Source organism: Scatophagus argus, chromosome 14, assembly GCF_020382885.2.
Source record: "Scatophagus argus isolate fScaArg1 chromosome 14, fScaArg1.pri, whole genome shotgun sequence".
In the NCBI taxonomy this organism is placed as follows: domain Eukaryota; kingdom Metazoa; phylum Chordata; class Actinopteri; family Scatophagidae; genus Scatophagus; species Scatophagus argus.
The window spans coordinates 9,703,447-9,726,684 of NC_058506.1; the positions used below are offsets into that span (position 1 = coordinate 9,703,447).

The 23,238-nt window shown below is 43.3% G+C and overlaps 1 protein-coding gene across 7 annotated transcripts in view; it reads left to right on the forward strand.

Moving 5' to 3' along the window:
• The window catches only part of zmp:0000001168 (signal-induced proliferation-associated 1-like protein 2), a 33,524-nt gene extending 10,798 nt beyond the window's left edge, over window positions 1-22,726 (forward strand). For 3 of the 7 annotated variants that reach the window (XM_046409924.1, XM_046409925.1, XM_046409922.1), the window contains 15 exons: window positions 6,903-8,515; window positions 9,037-9,161; window positions 9,258-9,446; window positions 9,686-9,860; window positions 10,197-10,300; window positions 11,258-11,415; window positions 11,762-12,368; window positions 12,455-12,729; window positions 13,519-13,911; window positions 14,909-15,032; window positions 15,136-15,259; window positions 16,607-16,705; window positions 17,295-17,364; window positions 18,417-18,495; window positions 19,806-22,726. In XM_046409924.1, the coding sequence (XP_046265880.1) occupies window positions 7,402-8,515; window positions 9,037-9,161; window positions 9,258-9,446; window positions 9,686-9,860; window positions 10,197-10,300; window positions 11,258-11,415; window positions 11,762-12,368; window positions 12,455-12,729; window positions 13,519-13,911; window positions 14,909-15,032; window positions 15,136-15,259; window positions 16,607-16,705; window positions 17,295-17,364; window positions 18,417-18,495; window positions 19,806-19,949 (3,780 nt within the window). In that variant the 5' untranslated portion in view covers window positions 6,903-7,401 and the 3' untranslated portion in view covers window positions 19,950-22,726. Of the gene's footprint in view, window positions 1-2,036; window positions 3,261-5,988; window positions 6,222-6,902; window positions 8,516-9,036; window positions 9,162-9,257; window positions 9,447-9,685; window positions 9,861-10,196; window positions 10,301-11,257; window positions 11,416-11,761; window positions 12,369-12,454; window positions 12,730-13,518; window positions 13,912-14,908; window positions 15,033-15,135; window positions 15,260-16,606; window positions 16,706-16,867; window positions 17,059-17,294; window positions 17,365-18,416; window positions 18,496-19,706 lie in introns of those variants that run through there. The other 4 variants (XM_046409923.1, XR_006845162.1, XM_046409920.1 and 1 more) reach the window with 4 other exon arrangements.
• The last annotated feature ends 512 nt before the right edge of the window (window positions 22,727-23,238 follow it).

Consider the following 23,238-nt stretch of genomic DNA (forward strand, 5'->3'; position numbering starts at 1 on the left):
AAACCGTCGCTTACAGTCATATTTGTTGGCAAGAGTGGCAGTCTCTGTCACTGCAAAATATTACTCAAAATAATGGCTGAAATTTTCTGAGATCCTTCAATGACCTGCTCTTTTTCCTGCCACCTTGACAGTTATCCCCTTTTTGAAATCATCCTGTTGAGCACCAGGTGTCTTGGATTCAGGCTTATGTGTCTCTGGGGACCAATAACTCAGACTGACATTTGCAAGCAGTTTGGATGAAAAAGAAAGATAAAACACACCACAAATAAATAAATTAATAAATAAATAGAGAGTGCTGCAGTACCATCCACTTAGCAGCCGCTGGACTTGGCCCAGTTCGCTGTCCGCAGTGTGGTGAGGTGGGGTGGTTTGGGGAAGGCCGGTGGGGAAGATTGAGGATGCATAGTGCAAGTGTTGGGCATTAAAATGAACTCATTTTCTGAATCAGATCCAGCCGCATTAAAACACATTTACCTTAGCGTTGCAGTTCGGTGTCACCCACTCTGCAGCAAAGAAGAAGGTATGCAACATGATCTCAAACTTAACAGGGTTGTATGGGATCAATAATGAGAGTGAGAGTCTGCCAGGTTTTAAATTTCCTCAAATCAATCACTGTTAGGAGTTGATTTAGGCCTTGTGGTTCAGCGTTGGTAAGGCAGCTTTTCACTATAAGAATAGACAGTGACATGACAGCAGCTGATCTGGAGTCTGTGGAGCTGCACATTTACTTGCCTGGTTAAACGTTAACTGAAGTGCAGCAACATGCAATGTTAGGTTGGTGTCGGTGCTGGTTTCTCCATCTTGATTTATTTCTATATCACGTGCCAGTCTGCTTGCCTAATATGTGGAGACATGCTGTGTATTTCACATGTTCACACATGACAGTTGAGTGAAAGACAAAAACAAGCATGACATCAACAGTCAGTGCAGTGTGATGTGATAGAGTTGATAAGGCTTCAGCAAGCACGCGACTTTTGTCACTGATCACATCTAATTGCTGCTAAGCTTTTAAGCCGATTTCTGCAGCTTCACCTGAGGAAAAAACAGATCAAATCTTAATCGTCTAAATCTTTCTTTAACCGAGAAATACTTCAGATGAGTGCAACATCAGCCATAATTATGGTAAAAGCACATGAGTTGAAGTTGACTTCAGTTACTTGCTGGTAGAGAACTCATTCATGCTGCAGTGTAGCAGCCGTTCTAACCATAGGCGTGGAAGTGTTGAGTAGATATGATGACGACATCCATCCTCTCAGGGGTCAAAAGTCAGTCATCTCTTCCTGTTTCACAGGACGCAGACTTGCTTGAGCGGACGCAAAATAAGTCGAGCGACCATGACTTCCCCAAAATGGTGTATGTTTAATTTGACTGTCCTCTGACTCTGAGTTTGTGTTCTGACTGCGTACACCAGAGGCCCATTAACCTTGTCCTGGACTTAACATGGAAGTGGACCTCATTTACTGTCGTCATGTATGCCAAACATCTGCCCTTGGCAATAATGGCTGTTCAAAGTGTATCTGGAGCACAAGAACAAAGAAATATTATCCAAGCGACAGAAGATATAATCCTTAAAAGCAGATCAAATGGTGCTGGTGTAATTTCGCCTTTCTCTTTCTGCTGACCCGACGCTGTCATCACTTCTCTGTGAGCTCAGCACACAAAGAAATTGATTTTGCAGCACCAACATAAAGCCCAGTATATCTAGAGCATGTGAGCACAATACTGAGATCATTACTGTCCACTGTCTGCTAACAGAGTTGTAAGCTCTGAGACGCAGGATTAAACACTGCTGGGTGCATGCATTATTGAGTTTCTTGGGGAGAGAGACCGACTCTGGTACCAGGAAGAGATCTGTGGAGGGCAGCATCCTCCCTGTGCTCTTAGTGAGCGCTCCAAGTCTTCACAGTAAAATCCTGGAGAGCATCAGCTGCATGTTTGGGTCTTCGCTGACTGATTCTGTGGCAGGAAAGAGAAACAAAGAAACTTTTATTCTGGTTGTTATTCAAATTTGAATAGGAGAACATAGACCGACAACACTGTCTGCGATTATTGAGAATTCACCTGTTTTCATGTTATGCTTATGGCCCGTTATTGGATTCATGTGGTGAATCAAGTTCAGTCAGTGTAGATGAAAGGCTAAGTAAAGCTGTTCTTTATAATACTGTGACATAAATTACATATGGAAATATGAGTGAAATGGCGTAACAACCAGTCTGGCCAAAGGGTCCGCAAATCAAATTCTGTGCAGTTCTTCCTCAAAGCCATTTAATACAAAGTGTATAAGTGATTCCTGCTAACCAGCTGAGTGAAGGGTCAAGTTTCTGTTGATGTAGTGGCAGAGTTGTGGCTCAGGGAGCATGAGGGGTCATGTACGGCTTCCATCAACTGACTGACATGGCGAAATGTGTGTTCGCTGTGAATGTGGGTGAGTGCATGCAACTGTAGCAGTATGGAGCATTTGTTTCCTTGTACAGGAGAGAAGATAGCTGATGTGTGTTCATAGACCTGCTGTTTTATGTGTCAGCAATAAATAAAAATATTAGAAAACAATGCAGCTACACCCTTGAGAGCTGTTAACCTTATTTAGTTTTAGGTTGTTTTCAGCTGAATTCAGAGAAGTACTGGACACAGTTTTTAAACCACCAAAAGTCATGCACATTTGCAATCAGCTGTACTGAAAGCTTTTGAAAAAAAGAGCTCCCTGTTGCTGTTCATTGTCTCTTCATAATATCCTTAAGTTCTTTTTTATAGCCACTCAGTCAGCCCTGCTATTACAAAATGATCCATTTATGATCATATTAGGCTTTGGTTTAAGCCAGACTGATACAGCTTGAAAGACTGTGCAGCTAGAAATATCCTGGGAAAACATTAACCTCTTTATTAATCATTTATGTGTTTTTCTTGCAGTTTTTTTGGATCAAGAGACAGTTGTTTAAATGACAAAGCTTCACTGCTTTTGTGTTTGGAGGATGTACAGTGGCATTTAAATTTAAATTGTTAGGTTGATGCATACAGCTGAAAATGTCCTGAAAATACTAACAACTGGTTCCCAGATATAATGAGCAGAAACCTGAGGGGGCAGGAGCAGAACAATGCACTTCCTCTTCACTTCTTCTGCATAAGGTGTATCAGACACTTCTCTAATGTGGTGACACCCTCAGAGGACCGTTTCTATTCCAAGTCACTGTCAGTTTGATGGTCAGTTTGACACTACTCTTTACTAGTGAAGATTTCACTGAAGCCTTCACATATCTGTAAAGGTAAGAAAATGGCTGCCTTTGCTGTTAAAACTTTTGGCTCCCTTCAGTTGTCATTTTCTGTTGCTGCACGTCATTCACATTCAAAGGGGATGTGTTTATTACTCTCCCACAGCGGTAATGAAAAATAACTTAATGACACTGTAGCTGATGGTGGCTAAAAACATCAGGCAGATGATGTAGATGTATGTAAATAACTTGATGATCCGAGTTCTGTGAGGTTTATCATCAACGTTTCATGAGGTTTTAAGACAGCTCATTAGCGATGCCAAACAATTCACAGTGTCGAAAAAAACAAAACTTCTTAGATTTTAGATGTTTTCACTGAGCACAGGGATATGTGTAGATTAGGTTACAGAAATCATAAAAATGAGGAAAAAAAATGGTGCACAAAGTGTTATGTTTTCTACACTAACATGACTCAGACTCTGCAGTCGTGCCAGACGCTCTGTGAAGCCACCCTTAAGCTCAGCTGTTTTTTAGTTTAGCTTACATCTTCAAAGTGACGTTTCCAACGTGCTGATCTATAACATGTACCATGGTCAGTGTCATAGTTTACAGTGTTAGCATGCTAGCAGTTTCCATCACCAGAGCCATGCTGCTAAAGCATGACTAAAAAAACACCTTCGCCTTTTCTCGTGTTTTTGATTTTGTCTGTTTAATTTGTCAGACTAAACATCCAGCTGGAATGTGGGAGGTACGCCTGTATTTTCTTTCTGTACAGCTAATTATCTTATTTGCCTTCCTCCTTCCTGCAGCCACCGACCCATATTGATCTATGGATAGAAGTATAGGCTACGATATCTCTTACTGAAATTTGAGTAAACTACAGATTATTCACTCAATCATCGTCATTTGTTGTTTTAAAAGGACACAATTATCATCAGTTATGGGCTCATTTGACAAAAGTGGAGACATTTCATCTTAGGGGTAAAACCTAAACAGGTTAGCACAAAGCGCCGGTGGACTGGATACAAAATCGAAAGAGGGTGGCACCTGACTGGTTGCTATGGAAACAAGGACTGATTCATGGGTTGGGGGTCTTAAGAAGCTTAGAAAAGTGTGGTTTATACAAAAGGTGGTGAGTGATAAGTGTGTCCAAGCGCAGCCCGCACTCTGTGTTGGTGTTTCTGGCCAATGCTGGAAGTTCAGTTTGTTGCTGGAACAACATGACGGCAATCTGTGATTTTCGAAAAACGACCCTGCTGCCAATAATCTGCACTCCCACTTTGAAACAGCGGAGAAAATCGATTGCTCGTGTTTTTTCAAGACATTGTGAAGCATGCAGATACTGCAACTAATTATTGCAGATAGACAAGCATCTTTTGTGCCCCACATGAGTACTGGTGTTAGGGAAGATTTGAAGGTTCCCAGGAAGAAACATGAGCAGCGTTTTAATGCCAGCAGCCCTGGCACCATGCAGACAGCACACAGAGGCTGCTCTTGTGTGGACCAGTGTCAGATGGGGAACCACACACATCCTTAATTGTTAGGAAGAGAGAAGCCAGGAACAATCAGAGATGTTTAAAAAAGTGACGTTTTTTTTTTTTTTTGCCTGTCATAATTTATCTTCCGCGGCATCAGTTGAAGTCTGATATAGCAATCAGACAGACGTGGAAGTAAATTTAAAGTTTCAATGCTACAACCATTGATGAGTCGTGTGTGAACTCAGTCTATTGGTAACACTAAGCCATCCATATACACTGAGGTGATGTACTTTGTATTGTTTCTGGTTGGAATTTATGCCCATAGTGATTATTTTAAGGATGATCCTGAGTCAGTCCTCTTCAGTGTGACCCTAGACCGATGAAATGAAATAAATCTTCTGGCTGTACTCCTGGCATTGCAGAGAGTGCTTCAAGGGTTGCATTGGGGGAATTTGGGCTCGTGCTCAGTGTCTAAAATCCTGACTGTGGCCATGCATACATGAGCATGCCTCCTGCCCGTTTCCAGTAATTTTACTTTCCCAGTCCTTACTTTTATTAGCATTTAGATTTATGTGGATTTTGAATGCTTCTCTCAGTACGTGCTCATCTGCATGACATGCTTATTGTCTTGGGCTCTGCTTGCTTCTGAGCATTGCATGAGCCACACCACCAAACTACAAAGCATATCATTGTTGATGTAAATGTTTGAAGTCTAAGCGTGATTGTCTAAAATAAAGATTTAAAGAGAGTTGGTGGTGTCATTCCAGTGGTTGCATTTTTGTTAATTGTATGGAGACCCTGCAATATTTTAAGCAAAAGAGAAGTATAATATGATCCTAGAGTCTAAAAAAAAGCATGTAAATGTGAATAACATCTAACATATTTTGGCCTGTATTACGTGTTCAGCAGTGGTAAGTATTGACTATAGTGAGAAAACAGGAACTGATGACAGTGCTGAATGTGATCACATTATAACAGTAACATGTTACAAAGCTTAAAATACAAGCCTGTTTTGACATTAAGTATGAACAAAAACATTTGATTACATTCCATATTACACGGGTGCACATAAACACCTCCTTTACAACAACACCTTAGCTTTACTCAAGGCTTTTTCCGCTAAATTTAGACGTCTGCTGATGTGTTGTGTTACTGCACGGAAATGAAGAGAGTGTCAGAGCGGGCGAGAAAGGGAAACAAAGATTTCTTGTGACTTCCTCACTCTACGTTTATGTTGTGTGTGTGTGTGTGCTTGCATGTGCGCGTGTGCATGCATGCGTATGCATGTGTGTGTGTGTGTGTGTGTGTATGCAGCTTTTCTGGTAGCAGCACTGCACCACGCACCTGCTCTTTAGGCTGAGAGCACGAGAGAAGAGATGTGAAAAAGCTAGACAGGAAGAAGCCTTGTACCTTACTGTGTACAACAAAAGGTTTCGTCTTGAGTTGACTGACATCAGTTTGGTCAAAGACAGGACACCAGTCATAAGTAATGACAGAAACTGGCTGATCTGCACCTGAAACTCAGTCCACTTTCTTGGTAAGTTGCATTCAAAACTTTAAATGATGAATTGTATCAGGACTTAGAAAAGGGAAGCACACTGCTTCATACTCATCAGCACAAAGCTGTTGCCTTTGAATGACTCCTAACCTCTTCACTGACTTTGTGAAAATAATGTCTTTGCAATTGTTCCAAAATCTTATATCAGTAGTTATTAAAAATGTTTTTGTTGTTCTGTTGTTTTGTTTCTATATTTTTTTTCACACTGGTGCAGGAGTAAACTAAAAACTGTGTCTGTTTGTGTGCGAACGTATGCGAAGGTTAGAGTAAGTTAACACTTATTTCTCTTGTATGTTGGCACACTTTCAGTAAGCCAGGAAGGCCCCCTCCCCTGCGTTAATATTGTCTATTGTGAGCGTCTGCAATGTGGATGTGGCGAGCCTTTAGTTGTGGAACTATTTAGGGAAACTTTGGAACGGAAAGTGTGGAAAGGAAAGAATAATAATGAAAAAAAACAGCGGTACAAGGCATTACTCAACAATATAACACACGTCAGAGCTGCTTGTTGCTTTGCACACAACATGTTTCCGTGTACAGATTGACAAGCTGCTATTTGAATATAAAGCTGTTGATTAGGACAACAGCAGTGTGGGTGAATGACGTAAATGATGAGAATGAAAAAGACATTTCTCTTACTTTTACTTTCTTTTCTTTCTACAGGTGGCCAGCGGACCAGACCAAAGGGAAGCAGCTGGCACTGAAGAGTGCAGACGAATGGGTGCCATGTTAGAAGGCTTGATAGAGACAGAGCCTCTCCTACACGGAGGACACAGAGTGGGGCTTCAGTGATGATCCTCTCATCTTTACACCACAGGAAGGAGCAAACTACAGCTGGAGTACCACTAAAACACACATCTGCACACCTGGACCATCACCTGCACCGAGACACAGCCTCACATACTCCTCCTCAGTGTTCTTCATTCACACTTCAGAACTCGTTGACTCGTGAAAACAAACTGCGGCACCTCACAGAGGCATCAATGAAAGCCCAAGGGTTGAAAGTGTTCAGCCATCTTAAATGGTGTGAATGAGAATCTTGGTGCACAGCTCTCCTGTTTCACACCAGCACCACAGAGACAGGGACAGAAATTTAAGTGGGACAACAGAAAGCTCAGAGTAGAGAAAAGATCGTTGGACTGGAGTCGGTATCTCAGGCACCATGCAGTCAGACGACCTCTTCATCCGCAAGTTTCGCCGTCAGAACATGCGGCCGCCTGTTGCCACCGTCAACTTTGACACCAAACGGGAAGCAGGTGTAGTGGAGTGGCCGCCCAGGCGGGACGGTGATGGAGCTGACGGAGACAGCCTCACTCCGAGCCGTGCGGGGCTGACCCTGAGGTCGGTGGGCCGGGGCCACATCATGCAGAGAAGTAACAGCGATGTGACCTTAGGAGACTTGGACTCCTCTGGGAAGGGAGGGGGCAAAGCAGCTCGGGCGGTTGGTGAGAAGGTGGGTGCGGGGTCTCAGGGGGACTCGGGGGTGCTGCTTCACAGGGAATACGGCAGCCTGTCCTCACTGGAGAGACAGACTCAAGCTCAGGAGTCGAGCACAGACGACCGGGGACCCCTGAGTCCAAATGCCCTTCGCTTCAAAGACCCTTTCCTGCTTTTAGGACTGCAGGGCAACCCTCCAGAGCCTGATGGATTCTTTCGAGGTCTGTCTTTTCCCACAGGGGAATCCCCAAAACCTGTCAAGCCGCCGAAGCCCGAAGGTCTAAGTAAGAAGACCAAACCCGTGCCCCCTCAGATCCCTCAACCAGGTCAGTATGACAACATCGGGGGTGGAGCCTGGGTGAGGAACTTTGCCCACTACGATGTCCAGAGCATCCTGTTTGACCTCACTGAGGCAGCCACTAACAGAGACAGCATTGGACGGAAAAAGAATATCACCTCGGGGGCTTCAGCAGCCTCACAGCTGCGGCCCCTCTCCCAGGCTGCCCCATCCTCACCTGCACAGGGTGGGGGAGGCAACAGTGGGATTGCAGATGACCCTGAGCAGTCACTGCTGCTGGACGAAGGCGATGGTAATGACAACGAGCTCCTGCTCAGCTGCCCTCACTTCCGCAATGAGACGGGGGGAGAAGAACAGGTGGGTCTGGGTCGATCCCAGGGGAGGCGGGGACTCTGGTCGAGCCTGCGAACCCCCAACGATGCAGTGTCGGTCCTGGAAGAGCCCAGAGAGAGTCACATCCAGCAGCAGGGCAAGAGCAACTACTTTATAGAGCATGCAGATCTGGGAGCTCATTACTATCGCAAATATTTCTACATGAAAGGTACTTGCGGAAATTTACATTCTTTTTCTTTTTCCTATGGTGACAGTACTTTGACTTTTCTTGAAAGGCAGTGGAAACTCTTTTAAGTGTCAGCCTGGATTTATGTTTCATTATAGTTTTGTGAAAGTTTATCGTATAAGGCAAAATTAGTTGTTGGTCGGAGAGCAGAGTACAACAGTCCTGGCTCCATACTTGGGCCTCAAAATCATCAGCTTGTTTCTGGTGCACTCATTTTGTGTCTGTAATTTAATTAGCGGCTTTTTAATTCAAAATTATTAGTGACTATATCTTCTTATGTGTATTGCTTTAATATGTTAGGAAGGATACCACAGTTAAGTGGAGGATTAAAAACATTAATAACTCTCAATATGTCTTTTATGAAATGAAAGAAATGATTCAGCGCCCCTATCCACCATAATAACTTTCATACAGTTTCTTATTACCACCATATTTTAACCCCAACACTGTCACAGTTTGTTGTTCTTCACAGTTGTATTTATGTAACTATGTTGACAACACAGAACACCAGAATTTCTTTGGCATGGACGATCGCCTCGGCCCAGTGGCCATCAGTTTCCGTCGAGAGGAGAAAGAAGGATCCAGCGGAGCTCAGTACAATTGCAGAATCATCTTTCGCACCACAGAGGTAAACCTGCACTTTTCTCTCCTCAAAGCTCTCCTCTGGTTCAGCGTGTGTTAAATTGATTTGACTGGATGTGATGAATGTGAATCATCCCCTCAGATGAAGACACTGCGAGGTTCCATCTTGGAGGAGTCAGTACCTTCTGCCGCTCGTCACACAACCCCCAGAGGCTTGTCTCCTAAGAGGCTGCTGGAGTTCATCTTGCCTGAGCTGAACCTGCACTGCCTTCGCTTGGCCTCAAACTCCCCCAAGGTCCGGGACACCCTGCTGAAGCTGGACGAACAGGGGGTGAGTAAGGCTACGTCTGCTGACACTAAAGACTGTTGTGTCACGCAGAAGTCTTTTAAACTCTTAAACTCTCTCTCTTTGAAGTATTGAGCAGCCTGAGCTCTGGCCTAAAAGCTGAAGGGGATTAATGTAATGCATGCTGTGTAGGTGTACAACATTTTACAACAGAAATCTCTGACAACATCTTGAGCTGTAAAATAAGATGTCAAATGATTCTTCTTCTCTGTCCTCTGATATAGCTGAATTTCCAGCGAAAGGTTGGGGTGATGTATTGCCGTGCCGGGCAGAGCTCAGAGGAAGACATGTACAACAATGAGAGCTCAGGGCCAGCGTTTGAGGAGTTTCTGGATCTGCTCGGGGAGCGGGTGCGCCTGAAGGGCTGGGAGAAATACCGAGCTCAGCTGGACAACAAGAGTGAGCTGAAAACATACACCACACCCAGATCCATTGGCTGGATCTCACCTTGTCGCAGGACCATTATCCGAAGGGCATCAGTGCACCACTGAAAGCCTAAGATAACTGCTATCTAGCCACATGTAATCTGAGTAACGCCTGCAAAATGGCATAGTCACTGCTGATTATCTTGGAGCTGTTTTCCCTTCAGTGAGCAGCAGAGAACAGCAAATGGGACAGATTTCACCCTGACTGTGACAGTTTGAGTTGAGTCTTTCATTCAGAGACGCTGACTGATTTTGGCCAAATTTCTTGTGTCTCTATGTGTGTCTTTCTGTGTGTCTCATGTTTGTGTAGCGGATTCAACGGGAACACATTCCCTCTACACGCGCTACCAGGACTATGAGATAATGTTTCATGTGTCCACCATGCTGCCCTACACAGCCAACAACACACAACAGGTAAAATAATCCCATCTATATTTCAACACAGATATGATGTAAGAGTTAGTTTTCCTGCCCTTTGTGTTGCAGAAGCAGTATTTCCAATACCACGTTCATCTCTCGGAGTTCACAGACTTGACATTTTTCTCAAATGTTTCACCTCTGTTGCTAAAGAAACTGCATCAGTCTCGGTGCAACCCTCATTACCCATCTCTGTTCAGACTGTCATGCTTTGGTAAATGCTTTAGAAAAAGCCTCTGTACTCTGCAACAAGCATGACATAAAAATCCTGCCCCCCAGTGTTCACTCCCACCATGAAGGTATTCACTGTCGCCTCTCAGGCAGCCTTCCTGTTCAGCTGACTGTCAGCTCTTTATGTGCAGTCTGCAGTTTAAGCCTGTTTGCTGTCACTTACAAAGAAACCGGACATGACATACTAATATAGATTAAAGGTTTAAATGAAACAAAACATGGTAGTGACAAAGCCGTGAGATGTCTCCTTGAAGTGTTTTTTACATCAAGTTTTAGGTCTAATTTTGTTTTCTATTTTGAAAGATGTAGTATTTTTTTTTCATAAAGAAATTCCATAATGATTAATCAATGAAGTTGAAGTTAGAAGACACTGTAGTCTCCCAAGCATTGTGTTTTTTAAGTCCTGATTTGTGCTTTGCTTTAGGTACTTGACTTCAGCACTAACCTTTTGACAAAGTAGCCTTTATTCCAATGAACAACTTTGATTTTTATTTCTTTGTTTGGATCCCCACTAACTGGTGACTTTTCATGGTGCAATCAACAAATGCACTTATGGTACATACAGACGGTAATGCAATTTCACCCTTGCATCCAACAATAAAATTAATCAAAACCATAAACATAGAAAACACTGAAACAGAACCAGTTAAGTGAGCTGATAAATGACTCCAGCCTGCTTGTTCAGTACAGTTCTCTCTCTCTCTGTCTGTTTTGCTCTGTCAGTTGCTGAGGAAACGACACATCGGTAACGACATCGTGACAATCGTGTTCCAGGAGCCAGGCGCCCTGCCTTTCACTCCAAAGTCCATCCGCTCCCATTTTCAACATGTCTTCATCATCGTTCAGGTTCATGAGCCCTGCACTGACAAAACCTATTACAGGTCTGACTTTCTGTTGCACTCTGTCTGTTGCAAAATAAATGCATGTTTTTCCCACAAAAAATCCTTACCCTGCTTTTACAGGCTGAAATCTCTGGAGGTGGTCACTGGAAGTGTAATCTAAATAAAGATGGGTGTTACTATGTGCACTCTTACACCTCTTACATCACTGTATTTATGGAGCTGCTCATGAGAAAACACAAATCTGTGCACCATTTTATGAGATTCAGTTTAATTGTTTGTAATTTTGGAGAGTACTACACAGCACTCAAGCACTGAAAACAAGATGTAGACTGAATGTCTCTGCACTACCCTCTCTCTTACTCTGTCATTCCTGTTTTCCTCTCAGGGTGGCTGTGACTCGCTCTAAAGACATCCCATTATTTGGCCCACTGTTCCCTAAGGGGGCCCGCTTCCCTCGCTCGCCTGCCTTCCGAGACTTCCTGCTGGCGAAGGCAGTGAATGCAGAAAACGCTGCGGAGAAGTCAGAGAAGTTCCGCTCCATGGCTACGCGCACGCGACAGGAATACCTGAAGGATCTGGCCGAAAACTATGTGACCACCACACCCATCGACTCCTCCACCAAGTTCCCCCTGCTCTCTCTGGGAGGCAAGCGCAAAGACAAGCTGAAGGGCGCCAAAGGGGTCGAGCTGCACAGCGCCGGGGCGCTGGTGTGGGCTGTGATGGTCAACAGGGGAGATGAAGGGGAGGCGGGAGAGCTCAGGCTACCCTGTCTGCTCGGAGTGTCAGCTGAGTCTGTGGTGCTCATTGAGAGGTGCACACGCAGGGTGGTGTTTAACTGCTCCTGCAGAGATGTCATCGGCTGGAAGGCAGTGACAGAGACTAAGGAGGGAGGCCCTTGTTTGGATATCTTCTATGAGCGCGGGGAGTCCGTGTCGATCAGTGTAATGGAGAGCCAAGCCGAGGATATACGAGAGGTGGTGCAGAGGCTAGAGGTGGGTGATTGTGTCTGGAAATTTTGCAGTGTGTGCTTTTTGTATTTCTGATTCATTCATCTTCTTCTTCCTCTTCTCACCTGCAGCTGGTTACCCGAGGCTGTGAGGCTTTTGAGGTTACCCCCCTGCGTGACGGAGTCGGCCAGCCTGGCTTCCTGATGAACGAGGAGGGCTTCGTGACGGAGCTGCAGCGGTTCTGTTACGCCGAGAGCGGAGGCCTGCAGCTGTGGGCTCGTGTGGTGCGGCTGTGCGGACACTCACTGGTTCACCTGAGCCCTGAGGAGAGGACCAGGCTGCTCCGCACCGCCCACAAAATCCACATCACTGTCATCCCACCAGACGAGAACGGCAAGCCTCGCAGGTGAGTGAGGCTGCAGATAGGAGGAGGTGAAGGGGGAGAGAGTGAGAGAGAGAAAGAGCACTAACGAGGACACATTTGGGTCACAGGGTGAGACTGGAGACGGGCCTCATGGGTATAAAGTGTACTCCAGAAAGCGAAGAGTAGTCCCAGCGAGGGGATGAGAGAGGTTGACAGCAAATAAGGAGGGGGAGGTTAGTCGGACAAGTCAGATAAGCAAGAGCCGTGCTACTCAGGGGTCACAGCTCAGTCTGCTGCTGATGACGGCCTGCAGTCAGCATCATACCAGCTGGCTAACGACCAATCAATCCCTCTAATGATCTCTAATCACTCTGGCGCAGGCCCTCCCACTGTTACCAGTGCACGTCCCACTCAGCTGAAGTTGGAGGGCAGAAACAGCTGTGGACTGAATTGTTGGAATAAATAAAATTAAACTGGACACACCTGCAGCTCTTGACTTTAGAGCAGCATTTCAAAGCTGGCAGCAGAAGCATCCTCAGAGGACACACACACACACACACACACAGTTTATTTATATTTCTCTTCTAAAATGTTTATTCTGTGACAGCAAAGCACAAATTGTCATAAAGATGTACTGATTCTTCACAGTAAGTGAATCATGTAGGCTCAGTGATTTCAAAGGAATTTCATAGAAGCTTAGACAAATATAGCCCTTTGTTCCATCTCAGATTTGTTTTTGCCTTCCAGATTAATTAATGACTCAACAGTTCACAGAGAAGCTGTAGCTCGATTGTTTTCTTCTCACTAAGTATATTGTTTTATGTTCTGTAGAAGTTTCTCTGAGCTGTACCAGAAAGCCATCAAGGATGCAGAGTGCAAGCCCGGCGAGGATCAGTCTGGAGAGGCCTGGGTGCTGGACGAGAGGGAAGAAGAGGACGAGGAGGTGGAGGAGGAGGAGCAGGACAAGCTGAAGGCGGATGGGGTCAGTGAGGCGGATATAATGGAGGTGCAGGTGGAGGCCGAAGAGGGCGAAGGGCAGTCGTTTGATAAAGGGCAAAGTGAGAGAAGTCTCGACTCGCTACTCTCGCTGCCCAGCTTACCTTTGTTACGGGCCACTTCACTGCAGGACCAACCAGCCAATCAGAGCCAGGAGGGCAACACCTCACAGCTAACACGCAGCTGCTCTTTGGAGAGGCGGCCATCCTTGAGGGATACGTGTGATGGGTGAGTGTTCGCTAAAGCTCGTGTCACATGTCTGGCACATGAGTGTCATGGAGGCAGTATGGAGAAATAGATAATAGGAGTTAAGAAGGAATGCTGCTTTGTGAGAATCTTTCCAGAGTGGGAGACCAGCATGTAAAAGGGCTCTTAAATCATCTAACATGGCTGAAAATATCCTCAAACTGGAGCTGACTCATCACAATTTAATCTCAGAGTCAGTGCGTCACTTTTCCTGCAAAGGACAAAGCGCAGAAAGGATTATTGAGAAGTGTGTCACTCTGCATCACTGAAGTGCGTTAACTTAATGCAAAAGTTTTTAAATTACATTTCACATCAGAAGATTCACTTAGATGTGCCTTTTTTTTTTCAATTTGAAAGCTTTTTTTTTAACCTCCAGCATGCAGCAAATGATCAACTCTTAATGGCAGGTTGAAAGTTTCCGTTAGTTTATATATGAAAGTTGTATTATTATTGTAATATTTCCTCATCCTCCCGAGGTCATTATCTGACAGTCACGACAATGTTTGAAAGTGTTAAGCTCCAAGGAGAGAAACACAGCAGGACATGTATGTATCTGCCTGACAAATGATTTTACACACACTGATTGGTTTTTCCCTCGAGAGCTCCAAAAAGCAGCTCGTAGAGGAAATTGTAAAGGAAATATTCATGAGGGTGATATTAAACTCGGCTGCTCACCGAAATGAATTTGACTGTTTTTTGTTGTCACACAAAGCAGAACTGAAGAGTTTGACCAAAATCGCATCAGATATGATATTTTTGATAGATGATTTTGTGAGTGCAGGACAGCAAACATCAATCAGACCATAATCTATTCCATCCTGGAGATTACTTATCTAAGTGCTCCAGTTTCTGTTTTGACCTCTGGATTGGATAGGAAAAAAAAATGTCACAAAGCATCAACAGCAGCAACAGCTTTTTGGTTTTTTTCCCCCAATCACCACCACATTTCTCCCTCCTTTCTCCCTGCACCGGTGGACAGACACATGTATGACAATGTGGCGCTAAAGGGAAAACACATCTATGAGAACGTCGGCGAGCTGAGAGACGCCACACCTGATCTGATCCTGGCTGTCAAACCCAAGGGTTCCGTGGAGGACGAACAGGTGACTGACTGAGACGAGAGGACATCTGAGTGGTTTTTCCACAGCGCTCTGTCCCCTTTCTGACACAGTTGTTTCCCCTCTGTCTCCATCTCTGTGTCTTCAGTTCATGGGCGCTGAGTTTGGTGAAGACAAAGCTTCGGCGAGCGACTCGTCTTCCCGACTGTCATGTGTGGACCGAGCCGAAAGAAATTCACGAGCTCTAAGTCTTCATAACTCCATCACCAAGAGTAAGTACTTCTCTACTGCTGGACATTGTAAAATATTATCACAATACGTGTATCTATTTTTAATCCCTGTAACAAAAGCTATTGTAGCTGCGTGTACAATACAAAATTAGTGTGTGAACATGAATAAGGAGACAAAGGTCACACAGAGATGTTCAAGATGTTCTGACCCTGATTATGGACTCAAAACGAAGCTCCCTTCTCAGACACAACAGCTGACACGACTGCTCAAGTGATGCCAAAATGGAACAATTACACATGTTTGCAAATCATCTCTGCCTGATTTAATTCCTTTTTTCCAGATTTTTTCTGCCTTAAACCCCCTCTCTTCATTATCCTCCCTCTGCTCCCCACTGCATCCCCTTTGTCTCTCCTCTTTCATCCACGCTGCCCCCTATTCCGCTAATCTAATATCACCCCTGCTCTGCTGCCACCCCCTGCCAGGGATGGGATAAAAAGGGGACAGATGGGTAGTGGGAGGGGTGGAGTTTTAGGCAGCCCCAAATCAAGGAGCCCCTCTTACACCATCTGCTCTTCCTCCGTTGAGACTATGAGACTCATCATTTAACCGCCGTAAGAGCATACTTGCTCATCCTCTCATCAGATTCTTCTGATTTTTGTGGGGGCGGCTCCTGAAACCTCTGATTGTTTTACGTAACATTTTTTCACAGGATGCCTGGAGGTCATTAAAGTGAATCACAATGTTTTAAACTAAAAGATTCAAGGCCTTAATAGATTTTAAAAATCGTTGTGGCATCTTGAATGTCATTTTTTAAAAAATGTCATTTTTAAAGGTTTTTATTAATTTTTCATGCCGTAATTTTCCAAAACTTGGTTATGCAAAGCATGTGTAACTCACCGTCAGTGACATTTTTACTTTCATCTGCTGTATCCAGCTTAGCTTAATGTGTTTAATATTTTTATACTGATATGGACCTGTGTCCAGAAAGACATTACAAAGTCGGTAGCGTAATTGAGTGAAACCTGCAGGCATGAATCATAGCTCTCCCTCCTTGTCCCTCCACATTCTGCCCCTGAATCTGACCAGCATTAACACAGCAGCACCCCCCAGTGGTGGCTCTTTGTTACTGTAGAACAGCTGCTCAAAAGTCTGCAGTTCCACTGTTCTTTTGGATTGTTGTCCTTGCTGTGTTTTATTTGCTACACTGAGATATGTTCCGACTTTTTCATCAGTTTAGATCTATATTGATTGACACAGAGCAGTGTCAGTGTCCTTGTTGTTGTCGTCCTTGACCTAATTGTGTTTGTATCTTCATGCATGGTATTTCATATGTGTTGTAATCAAGGCGTTGTTGCAAAAGAGAGCTAATCTTGATCTCTGTCTCTCAGTTCTCTCAGAGACGACCGATTCGACTGAGGAGGAGTGGCAGTCCATCGCTGACCTGGCCACAGCCTGCCGCAGCATCCTGGAGGCTTTGTCACGAGAAGGTGGGCAACTGTTTTTATACAACAAGCTGTTGTTTTCTTTCACAGTCTTCAGATCCAACACATGAATTTTTGCGTTTTGACACCCTTAGCTGCATACTTTATAGTCTCAGGCAATAAGTCAAACCTTAATGATTCAGCACACAGTGATATTTTAGGCAACAGTGTGCTTCCAGCTTTGTGGCTGCAGAGCCCCTGACCTCAACCACATCCAGCATGAACTGGAAAACTGGTCGTGAACCAGGCCTCATCACTCCACACCGGTGTCCAACCTCGCTGATGCCCTTGTGGCTGGATGGGAGTGAATTTCCTGCGGCCTGGTTCCAAAATTCTTTTGGAAAGAAGACTACAGGCTGGTATGGCTGCATATCAGTTTGGGGTGAAATACATGGCAGTGACCTATAGGTGTAATGTTCATGTGTCCACATACTTTGGTCCATTTAATTGAAAATGGAAATGGACAGCTGACCTTTCCATATGAGTGCACTGGATCTGCACTTTATAGTGAGGGACAGAGTGGATCTTTGTCCCTCTCATTTCTATTATTGTATGTCTGGATATTTTTTGATGTGTCTAATGTTCCTTCCCACAGACCGTAAAGCTGGAGACCCCTCCCAAGCAGGAGAGCAGACAGACAGCAAGCAGAAAGACTTTAAGGAGAGGTGGGTTGCTATACAAGGTGAAGCAGACAGTTCGATATCTCTGCAGTTAGTCTCTTGGTTTTCTTCTTGTCTGAATCATTGCGCACATTCCATCATTCCACAGCCACTCCTTTATTCTCTCTCACTTATTTAGACTTTATCGGCTACATCCAACTGTTAGAGTCAATGCAATGGCATAAAGAGAGCCTTCATGCTGACTCAGTGTGCACTTATGCGCTTGCAGACGCAGATGCTCACACACACACTCGCACACACACACACACTGTCTCTGACTCACTGTCATTGTCATTATTCTGTCGAACTCCCACTCCAATCCATTTGATTTTACTTCTATACTTTCTCCAGCTCCTCGGGCGCCTTACTTCTCTCCTCCATGCTGTTTCTGATCATTCAAATTGCACAGACGTGTTAGCAAAAAGCAAAACAGGGAATGGGTCAATAGCAATACAAGCAAACATAAATGTTCTTCAGTCCAAGCCTCTACAGGCGCAGTTTATGTCCACCCACATACAGCAGAGGTCAGCACTGATGACCATTACACTATTATTTAGCTCCATCTGGCTTGTAAAATGCTCTAAAAAGGCACTAGTACAGTTACACTCCATTTACTGTATTAGTTCATCACCTCATGTTCGTATCTGTTTGTGAACTTAACTCAAAAATTGCAGTAATTATAACATTTTTTTATGTGCAAGTTTAGAGAAATTCATACATTTGGTGGCTACAATGAGACAACATTTATATGTTGTATTTTTAAAACTTTCACAAACAAAAACAAAAAGCTAAAATATACAAGCACATCATTATTCATCAAACTTGAAAACACACAGCTTATCACACTTTTCACATCACCAGGAGACTCCTTGTGCTTTGCTCTGCAGGACGTAATCATCAATGTAGAGCTACAGTCAGACGAAATGCATCATGGGATGGGTTCGCTCTGCCTGTCGGCCATAGCAATTACTGTAAATTGGTCTCTGAGTGTTAGAGGTTTCGTTAAAGGTAAGCAGGGACAATGTGTGACAAAGTTTCACTGCGTGTCTCTGTTGCAGTGACTCTCCAGGCCACCTGGAGGAGAAGGTATCGCAGCTGGAAGCCATGTTGAGGAAGCTGCAAGATGATCTGCAAAAGGTGCTTTGACTTTCATGAATGTTTTTTCTCTGTAATAACAATTTCAGTGAGCTCCACAGGACAGTCAGCAGGTAGGAAAAAAGTACTTCAATTGCTTCAGCTTTTGTCACTGGAGCGAGATGATTTGTGTTTTCTGATGCAGCCTTTTGTTATACAAGTCCTTCCATCCTTTCAGCCTTCTCAAGTCACAGCTGACTCACTGTAGGTGCACTGAATACAAAAACACTCAAAAGCGTTTATTTATCCAGAATTTGTTGCAAATTTACATACTAACATTTTGATATTCTTTGAACGTTCCAATATCCTACATATTTTTAAATATATTTACTCCTTTAGGACTGTTGTCAGTTATGTGTTGCTATGTTTACTTTTCATGTCAAACCATACGGGATGTGATAAATTCAAAGGCTCATTCTCGACCTCAGAACGAGCTGCTTGACAAAAACAACTGTTTCAACACAGGGTCCACTTGTGTTCCTGTGGCTCTCATCAACATGTAGTCAGCCAGCAGCACGCAGGTGGACCTTGTGTTGAAGATTTTTGGTCAATGTTGTAAAATATTACATGAAAATATTATTTCAAATTTTATGAATCGATTTGTATTTATTTTTAAGACCTTGATTTGGGCTGCGACCAGACTGCTTTCAGTATTGATTCATCTAATTGATAATTTTTTAATCATCTAGTCTATTAACTCTCAACAATATTTGTAAAATACCCATTTAGTACTGAAATAATTAGTGGATTAATTGACTTGTTTATCAACAGAAAAATAATCAGCTGATGAAAGATTAATCGTCTGTCATTTATGGAGTGAATGTGAAATGTTTGCTGCTTTTCTCTCTGTTTGATATGATGGTAAATTGAATATCTTTGGTTTGGACTGTTGGTTGGACAGAACAAGCAATTTAAAGATGTTACTTTGGGCTCGGGGCACCTGAGATTTGCATTTTTCACTACGTTATGGCATTTTATTGTTATGTAAAATAATCATCAATTGCTGCTGTATAGCCTTTATATGTGATCAGCTGCTTTCTCAGTCCGACCAGCAGCCTAAAGCCCTAAAGCAATGAGACTACTGTCATTTAGAGTCTGAACTATCTTATATTCTGTCAAAGAAAATAAGATAGTTGACTGTTTATTTTTCCTGCACTGCACATGTCAGTTTATGTTGTTTTATTTTAAGCCTCATTTTTATGTGTGCCCACTAGTTTCCCTAAAGCCACCGCTGTACCTGTCGCTCCCCTCCCGTTCCTGCCACTGCGATCTGAGCGACGGCATTTGTTTTGTTGTGTGCCGATGTCTTTCAGGAGAAAGAGGACAAGGCGATGCTGCAGGCCGAGGTGCAGAGCCTCAGGCAGAATAACCAGCGGCTGCAGGAGGAGTCGCAGAGCACGGTGGCTCGTCTCATCAAAGTCACCGAGCTGCTGTGCAACGTCAACAAGCCCTGTTAGCCAGGCCACTTCACGCACAAACACACAAATCAGCAGAGAGAAAGATGCAAATCGTGCAACGTGATTGTACGCTCACTGTACTAATTTTGGTTCTACATATTTGCAAACACACACACACACACACACACACATTTCCTCTTCGGTCTGTGTATTACCACAGTCTCAATCTCAGTCTGAATCCTGGACCTGCTGGTTGGTGAGGGAGTATGCAAACTAACTCATACAAAAGAATAAAGACATTTTCACCATCCTGTCATAGACTGACCAACGGGTGGCTCTCAGACAGCTGCGTTGGTGTACTATGCCAGAGTGCTTCTCTTGGTGTGGGTGATGTAGTATGTGTGTGGATGTGTGCCACATGTGTGCCTGTATGTGTGTGTGTGCATCTCCTACTGTACCTTGCTTAAAATACTTGACAAGCTGGGCTAAATAGCACTTGCATAAAAAGTGGCAATTAAGACTGAGAGAGACACTGTATAGCATGTTTGGTGGTGTCTTATCTGAAATGACCAAAAGTGTACATATATATCACCAATAATATATGTGATCAGTAGTATTGCTATCTTGTCTGCCAGACTTGTAGTTGCAGTGTCTGAGTGTGGTTCTGCCCGGCACTGAGTGTGTGGAAGGCCTTGAAACGAAACGCAACAAGTGAAAAAACAAAAACAAAGGAAGATGACAATATGAAGCCCGTAGGCTGCCTTCTACTTCAAAACATGTGATGGGTCTCTTACATAAGGACATCACTCTCTGTCCTCTTCACTTCTCAGTAGTACTGTATTCAAGACATTCTGGAGTTTTTAAGGAGAGACAATTACAAAAAAAAAAACAACAAAACAAAACGAAAAAAAACCAAAAAAACAACCGAAAAAGACAAAACTGGAAACTGAAAAAAAAAAGAACTGAGCATGCGTGTTCCTCCTGGAAGTATGTATGAAAACAATATTAAAAGTGATACCGAAAAGGGTCGTACCTCTCCTGAAGACACAGACAATGGCAGGAAAGAAATGCTTCAGCTTCCTTCCATGATAGCCTGTAGCTGTTTTCTTCTAACCTCACTATTGTAGCAGCCATACTGTAGAAGATCTCCTCCTGCTGGCCTGAACCACAAAATGCCAAAAGGCAGCTTTTCTTTCAGCTGGCAAAATAGCTTTAGGTGTCTGAATAGAACACCTTGAACTAATAGTGAAATACAGAATATTGTATTTAAATATGTTTTGTGTTTGGCGGATGTCTACAGTGACCGTTTTGGGTAATTGTTTAGTATGGCTTATGAGTGGTAGCGGTAAGGACAATAGGTGAAATGTTGCCATTCCACCCTGGTGTGTGTTTGTGTGTGTTTCTGTGTTGTTCAAGCACTTTTGTTTTGTAAAATCAGCACTGGACGGGGCACATGCTGTACTTTATTTAGCCTGCCCAGGTTATGTCCTGCTCAACATAAGAAGGTGGATAAGATCTCATCCCCCTGACGCCACCTTACCTCACCTTTTTATGTCCACTGCTGACGGCGCCAATAAACAAACGTGTTCAGAGGAGTCGGACTGCTTCTCCTCAGTGCCAATGAAAAGCCCAGGCAGCTCTCCCGAATCCCAACGAAATCAAACTGAAGTGACTCAACCGCAAACTAAAGGAAAAACTCTAAACTGCAACAAAAAGGGATGCCAAACGTTCACCAGTCACTCAGACTCTCTTGTTTCTTGTACAAATTTCCTCTTGTAATTTTATTTTAGAGTCACTGTGAATACCTGGTACCAGCATATTAAGATACAGTATATACAGATTAAATTATGAATCTAAACTTTATCAGTATGTGAAGATACTGTATGTACAGCTGAACTGTTCCATGTTACTTAGTGCTTTGGGTTGTGTACGCCCTCCTTTTGCAGGATGATTATGCAGACAAGTGTTAACCGTGGCCATGCAGGCTCCTGTTTCATCTCCTGTACATGCTGAAGCCTCATGACTGAACAGGGAAACGTTGGCGTGAGAAGACCTGTTTTACTGTGTCTTGTATAGTTATTTAGATTGTAGGAGGTTGATCAAGCATGAGAATGTGCCAAGCAACTTCCAAGCTCCCCTCTGTATGTGTGTATGTATAAAAATGTAACTTATTAATCATGCAAATGTGGATTTTCTTGTAGCTGTTTAAACTGGAGGGAAGTCTCAAGGAAAAAATGTGAAATAGGGCAGAAAGGAAAGGTGGACTTGGTTATAAATTTAAGTTTCTTTTGTAGAAAAAACAACAATGACATGACAAAATCCTATCAAATCTTGCTTAATGTGACTCTTATTATCATTCTAGTGTTCAGCTATTTCAGCTATAGTTCTTACATATTTAATAAGGTCTTAAAACACCATTAGGTACGCCTTAATGAGTGAAACTCTTCTTTCAGAATGGATGGTCAAACTAGTCATACTGGTGTTATGTGAAGGCTTATTTCTCTGACTTTGTGCCTACCTGAAAATGTAATGTATGTTATCCCAGCATAGTGACCTCATTTATTTGTCTTTGGTTGCACTTACTGAGGTTTTTTCAGTGGCAGATGAAGGTTTTGCAAAGAGATCGTCACAACATCTTGTCTTTCATCCACCATGCGGGGAGAAGTCACATAAATAACAGAAAATAATAATAAGAATAATAATAATAATAGTAATAGATGTGTGTTGTTGATCTAAAGCATCACTGACGCTCAGTGAGTACCACCGATTGTTCAAAGACGCAAACAGACAAATATATGATTTTTAAGAGCGAATTAAAAGGAAAAAGGTGCTTAAAATGACTGGTGATGCATTGAAGTTGAAGTTTAAGCTGAAATGAATGTGTTGGATGTTGTATGCTTCCTCTGAGGGATGATTATTTTGGTATTTAAATATTAAAAGAAAATAAACTGTCTCAGAAAATCTGACAAGGTACTTGAAAAAAAAAGGGACAGAAGAGGGTAAAAACAGGAGGATTTTGGACATCACTTGTCACTTATATGGAAATGCAACAATCTGAGCCGGGTCTCAAGCGAAGCTGATGGAGATGTTTTTTAAACACAGTGAGAAATAGACCAAAGGTAGTTTGGGTAGCTCACCTTAAGATATGATCGGATGGTTGTGGGAGGTGTTTGTCATTCTGTTTCCAGGTAAACAACTCCCCATAAAGCAGATGGTAGAATCTCAGAGATTGGAGATGGAGATTCTTTTTTATTATTATTTTTTCTAAAATACTTGTTTTACCAACAGCTCAGAAAACATGACAGTTCGCAAAACTTCATTAAGAGAGTTACTAGTGTTATTTTATTGA